The 17,222-nt window shown below is 38.2% G+C and overlaps 1 protein-coding gene across 2 annotated transcripts in view; it reads left to right on the forward strand.

Annotated features, from left to right (window-relative positions):
• Positions 1 to 17,222, forward strand: part of SPAG6 (sperm associated antigen 6) — a 73,552-nt gene that overhangs the window by 19,007 nt on the left and 37,323 nt on the right. For both annotated transcript variants that reach the window (XM_068538607.1, XM_068538615.1), the window contains exons 4-5: positions 2,452 to 2,635; positions 16,537 to 16,742. In XM_068538607.1, the coding sequence (XP_068394708.1) occupies positions 2,452 to 2,635; positions 16,537 to 16,742 (390 nt within the window). The remainder of the gene's footprint in view (positions 1 to 2,451; positions 2,636 to 16,536; positions 16,743 to 17,222) is intronic.

The raw sequence follows: 17,222 nt of genomic DNA on the forward strand, positions 1-17,222 counted from the left end.
TGACCCAGCAGTTCTACTCCTAGTTATGTTTCTGAAGGAATTGAAAACAGGTGTTCAAACAAAACTTGTGCACAAATGTTCATAGCAGCATTATCCACAATAGCCAAAAGAATGACTAGATAAACAAAATGTTATGTATCCATACAATGGAATATTATCAGTCATAACAAGGGATGAAATCATGATACATTCTACAACATGAGTGAACCTTGAAAACTTTATGCTAACAGAAAGAAGCCAGACAAAGCTACATATTGTATGATTCCATTTATATGAAATATCCAGAATATGCAGATCCATAGAGATGGAAGCAGATGAATGGTTACCAGAGGCTGGGGGGAGGAGGGAGTGAGAAGTGGCTGCTTAGCATGTAGGAGGTTTCTTGTTGGAGTGATGAAAATATTCTAGAACTGGATAGGTATGGTTGCACAACATTGTGAATGCACTAAATGCCACTGAATTGTACACTTTAACATGATTAAAATAATAAATTTTATGTTATGTGTATTTACCAAAAAAAAATCCTAATTGTTTAAAAATGTGCCTTATTTTTTTAGATTGGAGAGTAATTTGCTAATAACTGTCTTATCCCTAGGAGGAGTTACAGAAATTTTATTTTTCTTGTAGGCATTCCTTCTATCATCAAATGCTTGGACTCTTAGCTCCTTCTCTGAGGGCAGGGTCTGTGTTTGGTGTCTCACATAGAAGGTTCTCAACAGAAGTTTTGTAAGTGTGAATGAGTACCCATTAGCTGTAAAGAGACAAAAAGTACTAGGGCAGAAGTGAGGAGAAAGTGAGAATGTGAAGCATCATTCACAGGCTTCTGTCTCCTTCCCCTACCAGGCTTTTAGCCCATTTCTCACAGGAGATTTAATCTCTTCTTTATGAAGTACAAAGTCCTCTGGTTTTGCTTTTCCTTCCTTTTTTTTTTTTAAAGGGTAATTCTTTTGGTGAGGAATTCCGGGAGAGAAGAGAGTTAGGGATTTGGAATGAGATCAGAGAGTGATATTCTAGGCACTGTAGTTAGTACTGACTATTGATGCCCAGTAAAGTGTGAATTTGAAAATTCTGCAATATAAAAAGTCAAATTAGCTTAAGGTAATGACAAGAAATGTGTCACTGTTATTTTTCCACAATTATGAGAAAATAATGTATGGGAAGCTACTCTAAAACTATTCTAATTTTTATAATAAAGTAGGAGATTTTTGGTTACTGACATGTAAAATTAGACTTTATAACAAATATCTTAATGCCTCTATATGTTGACATTTAAGAAACTAAAGAAATATATCAAATCAAAACATCATTACTAACATAGCATATTTCTTATCTTGTCAATATATACTGATTTTGGAGATATAATATGTTAAATTATACTTGATGTATTTTCTCTCATATAATTTTTTATTGAATCTTAGTATTTCAGCCTGCATAAATAGAATGCTTTCAAAACAGATGCTATAGTCACCTAGTCGCTTTTTTTTGTAGTCACTGTAAAGAAATAGAAACTTAGAATCTAAAATAGGGCATTAATTGGGCTCTATTAATGAAAGATAGACTTAGGAGACTATTACTGTGTCATTATGCTAACCATAAAACAGTGAGCGTTATAGCCGAATACTTCCTCTACATCTTTTTTTTTTTTTAGCAATATGAAGAAAAACAGGTTAGTCTTGTGTTTCAGTTTTATTTCTTAATCTGATAAAATTTACATATAGAACATATTATAAATATGAAGCATTACTTGAAATTCACATAATGGTAAGTCATTTATATCTTTGTAAAAAAGCATTTCTAAGAAGGGATAAATAACATAACCCACTGTTGGGCTGGTTTATTTGCCAGGAGGAGTTTTAAAATGTATCATGAATATTTTGCCTTTATGTTTATCTGATGATTGCTAAGTGAGCCTCAGAACATAGTTGTTATTTCAGGATAACGTGGGACACCAGAAAGGTTAGTTGAGGTCATGCTTAGAGACTGAGGGCAAGTAAAGGAAACGAATTTGTTAGGTGACAGTTTAGTTGCATGCGCTAACAATCTAAGAGTTCCCATAGGGCAAACAAATACCTTTCACTGTAATGCACAAACATGAAATCTCATTATTTTATGAATTTGTAGGAAATATAATGTTTATATTTCATTTTATACAATTTCCAAATGCATGTTTCAGAGTAAAACATTTGAAATGTATTTTAAGACTTAAATCCTTTCAGTTCAGTTACTGAACAAAAGCAATGGGGGAAACAACAAAAAATCAAAATGATATTGCAGGATGTTTTTCATCTCTTATATTTCATAGCTGTTGAGCTTTTTTTCTTAGTTTTATTTTTTATTTTATTACTTTTTGAGCTTTTTAAAAAAATATATCAATGTCATTTTAATGTTGGTTTTGGTCTATTTTAACTTTTAGCTCAATTCACTTTGAGTTTTGTCTATTTATCCTTGTAGCGTTTTTACAAGAAAGCCGCTGCCTTTGTGTTACGAGCAGTTGGTAAACATTCTCCCCAGCTAGCTCAGGCCATAGTGGATTGTGGAGCACTGGATACGCTGGTGATATGCTTGGAAGATTTTGACCCTGGAGTCAAAGAGGCTGCAGCCTGGGCGCTTGGCTATATTGCAAGACATAATGCAGGTAATGGGCCTTACTATAAAATAGGATTGTTAAAGTTTAGATTAATCAGGTAAATCTGGCTTTGCTTAGTAAACCATAGATATGAGAGGTCTTTTTTCTTTTAATTTTTAATTTTTGGCTGCATTGGGTCTTTGTTGTGGTGTGCGGGCTTTCTGCAGTTGTGGCGAGCAGGAGCTACTCTTCATTGTGGTGCACGGGCTTCTCATTGCGGTGGCTTCTCTTGTTGCGGAGCATGGGCTCTAGGCGTGCGGGCATCAGTAGTTGTGGCTCGCGGGCTCTAGAGCGCAGGCTCAGTAGTTGTGGCTCGTGGGCTCTAGAGCACGGGCTCAGTAGTTGTGGCTCACGGGCTTAGTTGCTCCGCGGCATGTGGGATCTTCCCGGACCAGGGCTTGAACCCGTGTCCCCTGCATTGGCAGGCAGATTCCCAACCACTGTGCCACCAGGGAAGTCCCAGATATGACATCTTAATGATGTTTCTATACATTATGGGAGATAAGTTTTGAATGACGGCCAAGTTGTTTGGATCACAAATTCAGCAAAAAACCTATCCATTTCAGTCTTTATGTTAGTTAGCAAAAGAAAAATTTGAAGTCAGAAGGGGAATCAGGGGGATGTGGGGAGAATGAGATATTGATTAGCTTCAAGGACCTTGGTAAATTGGTTCCGTTACAAAATCGTTTGAGTTTGTCACCCCTCAGGGGACATTGGGTCTTCACTCTCACTTATGGTAGGGTGTTCCAAGCCAGCCAGGAGCCATGTTGTATGAGTGAATAATGTTGAAAAGATATGGACGTGGTAACTTGCTAGAACATATTTGTATTCAGCCCATAATCGTCAGGAAGGAGGAGAAAGAGGAGGAGCACCTTTTCTCATAAACTGAGCTCAATGAAGCCATCAAGAAGGGGCCTGGGCCTCTTGTGTGAAGGCTGTGCTGACACACCTGATCGGTAAAAAATACATAGGGAACAAAATTGCCCCCACCACTTTACAGAAGTTGCTAAATAGTATGAACAAATGGCACAACAAGAAAATAACAGTTTTAAAACAAACATATGTAAAAGTGTAAGCTTTGCTGATAATCAAAGAACTGCATATTAAAACATCAGTGAAAGTATCTTTTCCTACCTATTATTATTTGGGGGAAAAAAAGAGTAAAGCAGAAATAAAACCAAGTGGTTAACAGCATTGTGGCCTTAGGACAGGATCTGAGTTTGAGTCCAAGTTCTACTACTTAGTTGCTGTGTAACCTTCGACATGGCTTTTAAACTTTCTGAAACTTAACTTCCTCATCTGCAAGAGAGGAAGTACTGCTTCAGAGATTTGTTGTGAGGATGATGAGATAGGCCAATGCTTGGTACATGGTAAAGAATCAATAAATGTAAGGTATGAATACTGTATTAATACTGAAGGTTTGAGAGGGCATGAAGATGTATCTGTCCACTGATGGAGGCACTACAAATTGTATAAACTTGTGCAAAGCCATTTGGCAAAACTAATCTAAGCCATGAAAGAGTTCATGGTTACTCTAGAAAGCCTGATTTGGGAATTCATCCTTAGGAAAGAATCCCACAGAATGAAGAAGCTGCATTCATGCAAATGTTATTGTAGTATTATTTCTAATACCAAAACCCCTCAAATATTTGGCAGGAATTTAGTGGTTAAATTATAGTAGTTTACTTAATGGAATCTCACTCACCAAATAAAAGGTAATTATGAATCCTACATGATAACATGGAAAAGTGATTATAATGTGAAAAAAAGACAAAATTGCGTGTTACAATTATAATAATATAAAAATAAATTTTTATGTGGACGTAAATTACAAGGACGTACATGTTTGTGTTACTAGGGTGATAGAATTAAGGATGTTTTTGATTTGTTTTCCAGATTTTTCAGTGTGTGTGCATGTGTAAAATAATAGCTACCGTTTATCAAGTAATTACCGTGTGCCTGGCTCTGTGCAGTATGCTTTAGGATATTATCTCATTTTGGCTACAGATACACTTAGGGCAGGTATTACTCTCCCTGTTAAAAAGAGGAAGAAAGTGGAACTTAGGATACCTGAAGTCATGTTAATGGTGGAACCAAAATTTGAATCTAAATCTGTCTTGACTCCAAAGCCGTATGTCAACCCCTGTACCATACAGTTTCATTAAGTACTCCTTGAAAGAGTTTTGAAGAAGAAACTCAAAAACAGAAACAGGAAGTGGCTGTCCCATGGTTATGTTTAATTTGGTTTTTAAATGGTGACACTATTGGAAACAAAATAATAAGATGATATAAACGTAAATTGAGAAAGAAAACTATTGTTATGCTTAGAATGATTCAGAATTGGTATATGAAAATTATTTCTTTAATATCTGGATTTTGGTTTTCCAAGTAGCTTCACCCTAGGACTATTGTTTAACACATGTTGATTGAGAAAACTAAAGCAATGTTTTAAATTAGAAGCTGGTTATCGTGGGGAAACTACCTGAGTATACTTAGTAATTTTTTTTTTTTTTTGAATGTCAGAGGACTTTACGGCAAACAGATTGTAACATGAGTATTTTAAAGAGCGGTGCGAGAGAGCTTTGAGGACAACCATACAGATACGCTGAGGCAGGTGCCCATAGGTAACCTTTCCATACCTCCCTTTTATTGAATCTGAGGCTAAATGATTATAGTTCATAAATAGGCTCTGTCTTCGGGATTCTATTCCAATTTTTTGCTATAATCTGGCTCCCACATGGAATTCCCAGTGTAATTTCAATATTTCACAGTAGTTAGGGGCTTGGGACCCAGAAGCTCCCAGAAGAGATTACTGCATAGATTTCCCAGAAGGAAAGGGAATTGTTATCTAGTAAGCAGTTAAGTCATCATTCACATCCTGAATATCAGTGAAAATAGAAGACTTACCTCCAAATAACCTGATTTCTTTCTTGATGATCTCTTAAAAATGGAATATATTGAGATTAAAGGGATTCATTCAGTGTTTTCTTCTGGGTATTCGTGGTAAGTTGTTTGATTAGATAGTTTAATAAATATAAACCTTAAAGGAGGTGCAAAAGAAATGTACCTTTAAGGGCAATAAGAAAGCAACCTTTAAAGAAAAACGTTTTGTGCATAGGAAACAAAAATAAAGTAAGCATACAATTAGTAGAAGAGGGAAATCTATGGGCATCATCTGACTTTTCCTTATTTGAAAAATGCAATTTCTAAAAGTTACTTCTATGTATAGATTTTAAAGCATTTTACAGATAACCAAGGGAAACTGGGGGCTATCCACCAGAAATGGTGGTGGTGGTGGTTTTAACTCTGGGCAAATGGTCTCATTAAATTTCCACGATTGACTCACCAGGTACGGAATACAACTGATAATATGTACCTCTTACTCGGAAGATAAATAAGCTACTTCTTTCTACTCTGGGCTCCTTAATAAAGGTTGAGGTAGATTTCTTCTCAGACTGGTTGTCCCTCTTCCTCCGTCTTGCTACATTCTCCCACTCAGCAGAATTACTCTGGTTACATATTTACCTAATCGGTGTCAAATCTCTCACTATTTCCAAGGACTAGTCTTGCTTTTGGAGCTACAGGGGGCGAGGCAGGAGGGGCGGTGGGCTCTGCGGCCTCGGTGCTCCCACCGGTAGGGCCCAGGCAGGGGCTTCCTCGCGCTCAGGGCCCTCCTTCCTCGCTCTGCCTGGCAGCCTGGCTCTGGCCTCGCGCCCGTCGGTGGCACAGCAGCTTCGTGGAGGAGTGCCGCCGGTGAACTTGTGTGCAGCATGTGGCAGTCATCAGAGTACTTGGGACAGAGGTGAGAGCAGCGGCCTGGCTGCAGCCTGAGGAAGGAGGAGCCATGTACATGTTTTGTAGGAATGATCTTCCACATTTGGGCTGAAAACTTAAGTTTTCAGTGTTTGTTTAGGAGCGTTAGCTAAAAATTCTGTCTCTTGTAAACTTGGTCTCTTGTAAACCTTTGCTGTCTCAGAATAAACTTTGGCTATTCTCAGTCCTGGCAAAGAGGAATACGTTTGATTAGGTGTTCTAAAACATTTTAATTATTAACACATTATATTATATATATATATATATAACATTAACACATTATAGGTGAGGAAACTGAAATAGAGAGGTTAAACGATTTATTCTGGTCAGACAGCAATTTATGGCAGAACTGCTTGGCAATTACTCAAAACCCTTCAAAGAGTCTTCCTTTTTATAATGTGAGAAAGGCAAGTGTATGAAAGCTCATCATTCTTCATTTTAAGCTCCTTGTAGTATCTGATAGTCTTGCCAGATACCTCTGTTTTTAATCCCTGATGACTGGTTTCCACATGTGTGACTATTCTTTCTCCCAGGGATATCATTTATATCCTAAATCAAATGAGAAATTTCCCTTCCAGCTCAATAGCAGTCAGGAGAGGAGATTGCTGCAGCCACAGATGAGCGGTGCTTGCAGGAATTGGCTCATTCTGATACTACAGAAACATCGAGTAGATTACATGCTGTTTACCAAATAGATAATGTAAGGAAGGAATCCAGACAGAGCTGGCTGGCCTGATTCTTTTCTGTGTCATATGTCAGTAGTTGCAGTACGCAGGCTCAGCAGTTGTGGCACGTAGGCTCTAGGGCATGCGGGCTTCAGTAGTTACGGCTTGCGGGCTAGAGCGCAGGCTCAGTAGTTGTGGCGCACGGGCTTAGCTGCTCCGCGGCGTGTGGGATCTTCCCGGACCAGGGCTCGAACCCGTGTCCACTGCATTGGCAGGTGGATTCTTAACCACTGCGCCACCAGGGAAGTCCCTAGAAAATTTTAAATTTTATACGTGGCTCACATTCCCATCTCACAGCACTGACTTAAAGTTCCTGTGCCTGCACTCTTGTGTTTTGTGTGTGTGTGTGTGGGGGGGGGGTTGTTGTTGTTAAAAGGCAACGTAGTGGTGATGCTGTGGTCTCAAAAAGTCACACTTAATATTCATGCTTATTAATCAGTATAACTGAACAGTAATATGTGTAGTAAGTTAAGGAATGTGGAACTAAACTTAACATTTGAGGAGAAGTAAATGATGAGTCAACTTCGAGCAATCACTTACTGATGTAAGGGCTGAAATGTACTTTATAAGAGGCCAAACTACCAGACTCGCACATTGTTGATGGGGCCACATACTGATAATCCCCTTTGGAAAACAATATTGCAGTCATATTAGGTTGACCTTATGAAATTACCTATATTTGATTGGTTTTGACTTAACAAAAACAGCAGTTTCATGTGGTTTAATCTAAAAATATCAAGAACCTCAAAAAATGTCAACATTCTTCCCCTCAGGACCTTCACCTCTGAGCCTCTATCTTAAGTAAACACATACATGCACACACATATGTGTGAATGTGTGTGTTTGTCTAACCTGTACAGTATATATGTATCAATGTAGGACCCGTGGTAGCCAGCCTCCCAAATGCCCCTCAGAGATCCCATGTCCTGGCATTCTCACCCTTGTATAGTCCCCTCCCACATCGTACCAGGATTGGTCTGTGTCACCACCAGAATGCTGCAGAAGTGATGGTCTGTCACTTCTGAGAGGAGGTGACCAGCTCTGCAGGATCGAGGCTTCTGTGGTGGGGTTCTCTCATCACTCGCTCTGAGGGAAGCCAGGTGCTGTGACATGAGGACACTCAGGCAGCCTGTGGAAAGGCCCATGTCATGAGGAGCTAAGGTCTTCGACAACCAGCAAGAAACCGGAGCTTCCTAGAACTACATGAGTGAGCTTGGAAGCAGATCCTACCCCAGTTGTGCCTTCAGACGACTGCAGCCCCCGCAGACAGTGTGACAGCAACTTCATGAGAAACTCCAAGCCTGAACCCCCCAGCTAGGCTGCTCGTGGATTCCTGACCCACAGAAAATATGAGATAAGGAATGATGCTTTAAGCTGCTGAGTTTGGGTCATTTTGTATGTAGCAATGGATAACTAATAAATAAATGTAATCTTAATGCACAGAGAAGTTCACTGTACTGAACTTAAGAATGGCAAAGCCCCAAAGCAAAAAAAACAATTAAGTGTCCTGAGTAGCTGGGGTGGAGGGGGGCAGGTTAAGTAAATTATGGAATATTTACTCAGTGGGATATCATGCAGTTATTAACAATGTTGGGCTGGCTCATCCTCAGGAATAAAAGTGGACAGTGGAGGCCCACAGGTCGCTTCATTAACCACCCAGAGGCAGTCACCCCAAGAACTGCTGACAGGGGACCACTTGTATAAAAACACCCTGTAAACTTTCTAGCCAGCCAGTGTTTCGTTTCTGTTTCCTCTGTCCTTTGTGTGTTCTTGTAGAGAATTCCACTTGGGGCACTGCTAACCCTTTACTGTTTAGCCTCCTCCGTCAGCCTGAGCTTCTCGAAGGCAGGGACTTGCCTAAAACTGGGCTGGAAGAAAGAACAGATGCCAGTGAAGTTCGAAAGGTTGAATAATAAAATCTGCATTTTCCATCTAAGGATTTTTTTTTTTCCCCCAGCAGAGTGCGGATTGTAGGTGGAACGAAACTACAACGATTGTTGCAATATTATATAAAGCAAGTAGAAATGAATGGAAACATGTCTAGATACAAAAAGCGTATTTTGTAAAAAGCTAATTCCAAGTAATTTATTGTTTTCTTCATTACAAGAGCACTCCAGACCCTCTCTGTAACTTTGCCTTTTCCAATTCAGCTTAGTCTCAGCTGTTGAGTAAAGTATAAAACTAAAAGTTGCTAAAATCGGGGTTTTAAAAATGGCTTTGTATCTTATGCTACCTATGATCTTCCAAGGCCGTACCCAACTCTACCTTTTCCCACCTTCTTTCTCTTTTCTCCACTTCTTGACTTTTCCTTTCCGTATTTTGAAGCTGTTTTTTATACTTGAGCCTTGTATAAGTGCGCCATCCATCCAGCTGATTGTGATTTCTTACTAAGGCCCCGTTAACTCCAGATCAACGGCTTATTTGACTCACTTGACTTTTTAAAGAAGCTAGAATTATTTAACCTTCAAAGCATATGTATGTATGTGTGTTAACCCTTAATCTCTCAGACACTCAATCCATATGTAAGGGTTAGACCGATGGCTCTGGAGATGGGGTGGAAAGAAGTGGCATGGAGATAATGGGTAGGAAAAATGACATTTGTGGGAGCGAGGGATAAATAAAAATCATACATTAGATTTTTTCATAATAATATGCAAATTCCCGCCACCTTTTCTCACTCCGACATGCGATTGGAAATATCAGTTTCTCAGCTCAGAACTATAGCTCTAGTGAGCCATCGCTACCTACAGAAGGATATTGCCTCTCTCAGATGCGTTGGTGTAGAATAAAGGTTTTTTGGTAGCTGGCTTCCGTGCCTGCCTCTTCTTAGTCACATGCCTGTGTAGTCTCCGCCCACGTTGCACCAATGAAATAGAGCAGAAGTGATGGCATGTCACTTCCGAGGTTAGATTATAAAAGACTATGGCTTTTGTCTTGGGTTCTCTCCTCTGGATCACTCACTCTGGGGGAAGTCTCATCATGAGCAGCCTATGAAAGAGCCCAGAAATGGGGAGGAACTGATGCCTTCTTCCAACTCCCGTGGGTATGCTGGGAAGAAGATCCTGTAGACCCAGTGTATCCCAGTCAAGCGTCAGATAACTGCAGCCCTGGCTGATGGCTTGATTGCAGCCTAGTGAGACGTCACAGCCTGAACCATCCAGCTGAGCCGCTCCCAGATTCCTGACCTACAGAAACTGTAAGATTATAAACGTTTCCTGTTTCAAGCAGCTAAGTTTGGTGTAGCAGTAGGTAACTAAACCAGTTGTAAACAGCTGAGTTAGACAAATTTCTAGACAAATTTCTCCCACTTTAAAAGTGACATTCCTAAAATCATACTGGCGTATGGTCAGTATATAACCAGTTTTGGTGATTACACCTCCATATTTGTTTTTACTGTAATTTCACCAAATCATGAAAAATTTGGTTGAATGGGATGATTAGATAACATAAGATTGACATCATAAGTGATAGCCAAATCTTAAATGTATTTTTTAACCTGCTTTATTTCACAAAGGTTTTGAAGTGATATAGTTGTGTTTTACAGCCAGATGCAAAACCAGCCTATCTTTAAACTAATAAATAGGGCCACCTAAATGCAAAGAAATGAAGATTCATAACTTTATTTTATTTTTAATGAAAAAATAGAATATAAATTTTTGTAGGGCTTAAAACCAGTGAGTTAAAAGCAGTGTTTGGAAAATGAAATTAAAAAGCAATAAAGTTAAAAGGAATTAGAGTTTTTGAGGTGTTTGACTTGCCTAATTATTTTTGAATTAGTATGGTAAATATATATATATATATATATTTTTTTTTTTCCTTCCTTTTTTTCCTTTCAGAGAACCTCTTCATTTTGAGTCCTTTTTATGAGTTCTCATGATGGATCACTTAATTTTGCTCACATTCTTCCCTCTTACATCTCCATTATGAGCAGAAAAATTAATGGAGTATCATAATATATGTTTAGATTAATCCTTTTTTTGCAGGCCAATTTTTAGGTTTTCATCAATTTCTTGGAATTCACCTCTGAATTTTCTTATGTAACCACTATAGTGGTTCTTCCTTTATGACTCTAGAATGTGTCTTCAAGAATCAGATGTAGAAAGAATGTCACCTTTCTACATCCAGAAAATCCCCACAGCTCGTTTTAGAAGGTGTAAGGTTTAAGCCTAGGGTTGTAAAATGATGGACGTGTTTTATTTAGCCTGCACTATGTTGTCTTCCACAGTGTGTTTTTAAGTTCCCAACACTTAAAAACCAGGCAATTTCACATTAAAAATCAGATGTCTGGCTTCTCTTGAAAAATCCAAGGACCTGACAACGGTTGGCCTATGTTCCTATGTGGCAGCGCTGGGCTGAAGCTGGGTAGTCGCTGCTCCTTGTAGCTGGTGCATATACTTTTCCAGTTTACTGTGCTTTCCACTCAGTTATTTTTCTTACGCCTTCTGGCTTCACTTATTTTAATTACTTGCCTGGGCCCTGTGTTTACCACTCCTGATCTAAACAAACCACTAGCCATAACAATTAAGAGGAGGGGGTTAAGGCCATTGTGAGCACTGTTAAAGCAAGATCACTTTTGCCTGACGCACCTAGTTTTACGTGTTACAGCCGTGCCTATTATATGCTGACGGACTTTCCTTTCTGTGCTCTTCCCTTCTGGTCAACATAAAGTCATCCCTAAATATTCCATTCATCCAGCTTTAGATACTAGTAATTTTATGAATGTTGTTGATCTTAAATGTCCTCCCTTTTATCTGTGTCTCCTTTTGTTTTAAAAATTAAATCTAAAGTTGTACTGAGCTTGTCATGGTCCAGTAGAGGTGGCTGCTTCAATTCCTTCACTCAGCAGTGAGGTATTCAGGAGGCCAAAGAGAACTAGTTATTCCTTTACTGAAAACAGCTGACCATCGGATTTGAGGACTGTATACCAGTTGTCTACATGCATGCACTCAATGGCTTTAATTATTATTTATGAATCAGGAAGGTGCTATTGGATAGTTATATTTCTACTGACAATTTGAAGTCTAAAAAATTGTTAAAAATGAATAAGCCTTAACATTTAAAAAATGTAATATTTTAACTGTGATAAAGGCATGAATTAAGATGAGGGAAAGTGTGAAAAAGTAAATGGATAATATTTCTAGTATATATTAGCAATTCTTCAAAGAATAATTATGCATTCTTTCCTAATATTTTGTTTTAAGGAGACATATATTCCCACCATTTTTAAAAATAAGAAACTTTCTTCCATATTGAGAAATAAGCTAAAGTGTTTATTTTTCTTTAGAATAGTAATGTTAGTATAGTTAGCCCCAGCAATAGCTATATGTATGGTCAAAGGACATGTTCATATTTCCTTTATTTTTTAAAAACAATCACATTGAAGAAAATTTGTCAAATAGAGAAGAAAATATATCACCAATAGTACCATCAACCCCATCTAAATCTTGTTAGTATGTTAGTATAACATAAAGCCTTCTTTCTCTGAAATTTTTTTTTTTTTTTTTGCATAACTACTTCTAATTTTGCTGGTTACCTAACAGTATATAATTATGTCACATGTTCTTGCATAAAAGAAGATGTAGTCTTAAAAAATTTGTTTTTTGAAGATTCATTTAAAATTTAAAATGAGGTTAAGGAAAAAAAAATGAGGTTAAGATATTTTCAGGCACTGAATATAAATTAATTGGCTCTTTTTTTTTCTTGATCAAACCTTTTATGAGCATCTGTACATATCAATCTTTGATTTCCTAAGTTTAATAATTAAACAACCCAGACTCATTTCCAAATTAGAGTTAAAAATGAATTCTTTGAGATTTCTCCTATAGGGAGTAACTTTGTTTTATATGAACTTTTTTTAAAATTTTATTTATTTATTTATTTATTTCCTTATTTTTGGCTGTGTTGGGTCTTCGTTTCTGTGCGAGGGCTTTCTCTACTTGCGGCGAGCGGAGGCCACTCTTCATCGCGGTGTGCGGGCCTCTCACTGTCGCGGCCTCTCTTGTTGCGGAGTACAGGCTCCAGACGCGCAGGCTCAGTAGTTGTGGCTCACGGGCCCAGTTGCTCCGCAGCATGTGGGATCCTCCCAGACCAGGGCTCGAACCCGTGTCCCCTGCATTGGCAGGCAGACTCTCAACCACTGCGCCACCAGGGAAGCCCGGGAGTAACTTTTAAGTGTACCAGATTTTTGTATGTGTTTTGGTTACTGCTGCTGTTTTTTAGAGTAGGAAAGTAGAGAGAAGAAGAAAAGGGGAGCAGGAAGGAGGATGGGAAGCACTGCCTGAAACGGCACCCCATGTGTGTTTCCCCAAACTCTCCATGCACCCGACTCCCAGCACCCGACTCCCAGCTCCACTCTGTGCTGTGGTCTGTTAACATATTCACCCTGAGCAGAGTCTGCTAGAACAGAACAATGTTTTTACTCTATTCTGCTTCCCCAAGATCTAGCAAGTTTCTAGCACATAGTAAGCACGTAATGAACACTCAATGACCAGAAAAGAGAGGAAAATAAGTACATACACCAAGCCTGAGAGAGGACAGAATTGTATCAATATGTTTGGGGCTGTAAGTTAAGAATATCAACTACAGGTGGCTTAAGCAGTGAGGACATTTTTTTATTTCACATGACACAAAGTGCAGAGTCAGGGCAGTTCCAAGGTTGGTTATGCAGCTGAACAGTGTCTTGGAGGACCCAGCTGTTTTTCATTTTTGTACTCGGCCATCCTCAGCATATTGGCAATTTCTTCTGTTATAGTTGCAAGATGGCTGTAGGAGTTCCAGATGTCATTTGCAGGCAGATGTGTCCATGTCCAGCAAAGAAGAGGCGGTGTTTCCTCCTGTGTATTTCTGTTTATTAAAGAGGAAAACCGCTCAGAGATGCTTCTAGCTGACTTCTACTCAGGTCCCATTCACCAGGATTGATTCACAAGCCCACGCCCTGACCGACAAAGGCTATGGGGTAGACGTCAACAGCGACTGGCACAGAAGTACCAGAGGAAGCAACGGTAGGGAAGAGGAGAAGGATATACCACAGGAAAAAGAGTAGTGACAGAGGCAGGATGAAATAGCCTGTGGAATGTGTAATATAGTATGGTGTGCATTATTTAGGCCTATTATACTCTTACCTTTGTATACACTGTCTTATACCCAATATATGAATGAAAGTGGTAGAACAGTATCATTTATGAATTACAATGTGTGCCACCCAAGAACAGAGCTGGGTCTTGTAGGACCACATAAATTGGAGATGTAAGGTATATGAAACTGCAGGTACAAAATTGCTAGGCCCCATCCAGGTCCCTGGAAGCTTCATTACCTTCAGGCAAACCTTTCTTTGGTACCCTCCCCCGCCTTCCCCTCATTTAACATCACTGATCCAGAAAGAGTGGAAAACAGCTTTGGAGGGAATGGGTAACAAGTCAGAAGAACTGAGTTTGCTTTATTATTAGCATTATAGAGTTCAGGAAAAGGAGGATACGGTACTCAGTTACTCAAGGAAAGAATAAAATGTATGGGAATTACAAAGATGATAAATTTTGTTTAAAAGAACTTTGTTTTTATTAACACTTTGTTTTTATTAATAGTTTTATTAACTGTTTATTAATAGTTTATTAACTTTTAAAAAAATTTATTTATTTTATTTAATTTTGGCTGCATTGGGTCTTCATTGTTGTGCGCAGGCTTTCTCTAGTTGTGGAGAGCGGGGGCTACTCTTTGTTGCGGTGCGCAGGCTTCTCATTCTGGTGGCTTCTCTTGTTGCGGAGCACAGGCTCTAGAGCGCAGGCTCAGTAGTTGTGGCGCATGGGCTTAGTTGCTCCGCGGCATGTGGGATCTTCCCGGACCAGGGCTTGAACCCGTGTCCCCTGCATTGGCAGGTGGATTCTTAACCACTGTGCCACCAGGGAAGCCCATATTAACTGTTTTTTAAACAGTTGTTTATTGCAGATTCTTTACTCTTAGAAACTGTATAAAAGTGAAAATACATAAATAGATGAACTTCCCGTTGTTTACTGCAGAGTCTTTACTCTTAGAAACTGTATAAAAGTGAAAATGCATAAATAGATGAACTTCCCGTTGTATTTCATATTTCACACTTGGGTTTTTTAATTGAAACATATTTGCTAATCAGTGCAGTGTTAATTTGTAGAAGTGTGTCATCTGCACCCGTGTTGAATGAGTCTGACACATAATAACCTTCCATTAATACTTGTTTAATGAAAGAATGAATGAATCGTTTATGCAATATCGGGACTTCTAAGATAATTATAATAATTGAAGGAAAACAAGTGTTGGACACTAACCTGTATTTTCTAACATTATTTCCTTTTAGAAAATGTGATATTACCAATCTTTTGAAAAATTAAAGACTGTATTTTCTTTAAAGACTAAGAGATATGCTGAATTGATAGCTTGGCTATTAAGACATAAATTGCCAAGGCGCTATAAATCTGAGAAAATGAGAGCATAATTTGAAAGGAAGAGATTATAGAAATGGGTATATGTGATTCAGCAAGAAAGGCCATGAGTACAATGAGAGTAGAATCTGTAACTATGCACTGTTTTATGCTTTTCAACAGACAGTTTTTACACGTATATTATATGGGTCTGCCTGCTTGTCTCCTGTTCTCTATAATTTTAAAATGTGTTATTTTTTATAGCTGTTATTTTTGGGCACACAAGTGAATCAACATGTATATACAAAAGATACTATTTTTGACATGTAAAATGCTTAAGATAAATTTATTTCTTTATCTTACATTAACATTTATGCATATTAAAGCCTGTTCAGTTGCATTTCTCATTTTTGAAAGTGTTTTTATATGTACAATGAAAATACACCTTTTAATATTGTACAAAGTTTTTTAAAAAATCTTTTAAAAGTACAATAAGATGAAAGGAATTAAAAAATTGACATTATTGGCACAAGATTCATGTTAATGTTTACTCATGTAAATAGCACAAAATACTGCCTAATTAGTGTGGTTGGTAAATTTTTGGTACTTTAATTTTCTCTGTTATTGTAAACCATGCATAAAATGCTTGCCTATTGAGAAGTGCAGAATTGTCAGAGCTTAAACAGCTGACATCTGCTTACTCTCTTAAAAAAAAAAAAAAAAAAGAATAGGAAGCCATTTCAGCTTAATCTACCTCAAATGTGTTCATGTAAATGGAGGTCCATCTATTGACCTGTATTCTTTTCAGCTCAGTATTGGTCCACATGGTTCATGAAACCAGGAAGCCTGATTTGAAATGCAGATGTCGAGACAGTGAAGTACACCCTCCCCTTTTCCCTTTGCTGTATCTGTCAGGGTGAAAAGTGGCTTGTACAAGGGTCAGTCACCCATACTCACTTAATTACTTTTCTTGGACCCACAGAGCTGTCACAAGCTGTGGTGGATGCGGGAGCCATTCCTCTTTTAGTGCTCTGTATCCAAGAGCCAGAAATTGCTTTGAAAAGGATTGCTGCTTCGGCCCTCAGTGATATTGCAAAGCATTCTCCAGAGTTAGCACAGACAGTGGTGGACGCAGGAGCAATTGCTCACTTAGCCCAGATGATCCTGAACCCTGATGCTAAGCTGAAGGTATTTAAAAATAAAGAAACAAACAAACCAGGATTCTGATAATCTAAGAAGATGGAAATGTGTGCATTAATATTATACATTTTTAAATAATTAGTAAATTATCATGGAAAACAGATATGAATATATTATGTATTTGGCCCTTTAATATGTGAAAACTGTGCTGTAAGGATTAGGCAGTAAAGACGTGACTGGGAAAAAGTATGTGCAACGCTGAAAACTAGAAATAGCATCAGAATTAGTACTAATAATTAAAATAAGGAATCACGTAATGATTAAATCTCAGGGTTAGAAGGGACCTAAAGGTTTTCTAGCCCACTGTTATATTTAAGTTTCCTGTAAAATTTGCCATATTTATATTAGTCTTTTTTATAGCTTTCTAAAATCTAATTTTCAGTTAATAGTCACCAGTTATACTTTTATATTCTAATAGTTATATTCTATAAGATTTAAAAATTGTTAATGTTAATTAAGCAATGCAAA

Source organism: Eschrichtius robustus, chromosome 1 (assembly GCF_028021215.1).
Source record: "Eschrichtius robustus isolate mEscRob2 chromosome 1, mEscRob2.pri, whole genome shotgun sequence".
NCBI classification, from domain to species: domain Eukaryota; kingdom Metazoa; phylum Chordata; class Mammalia; order Artiodactyla; family Eschrichtiidae; genus Eschrichtius; species Eschrichtius robustus.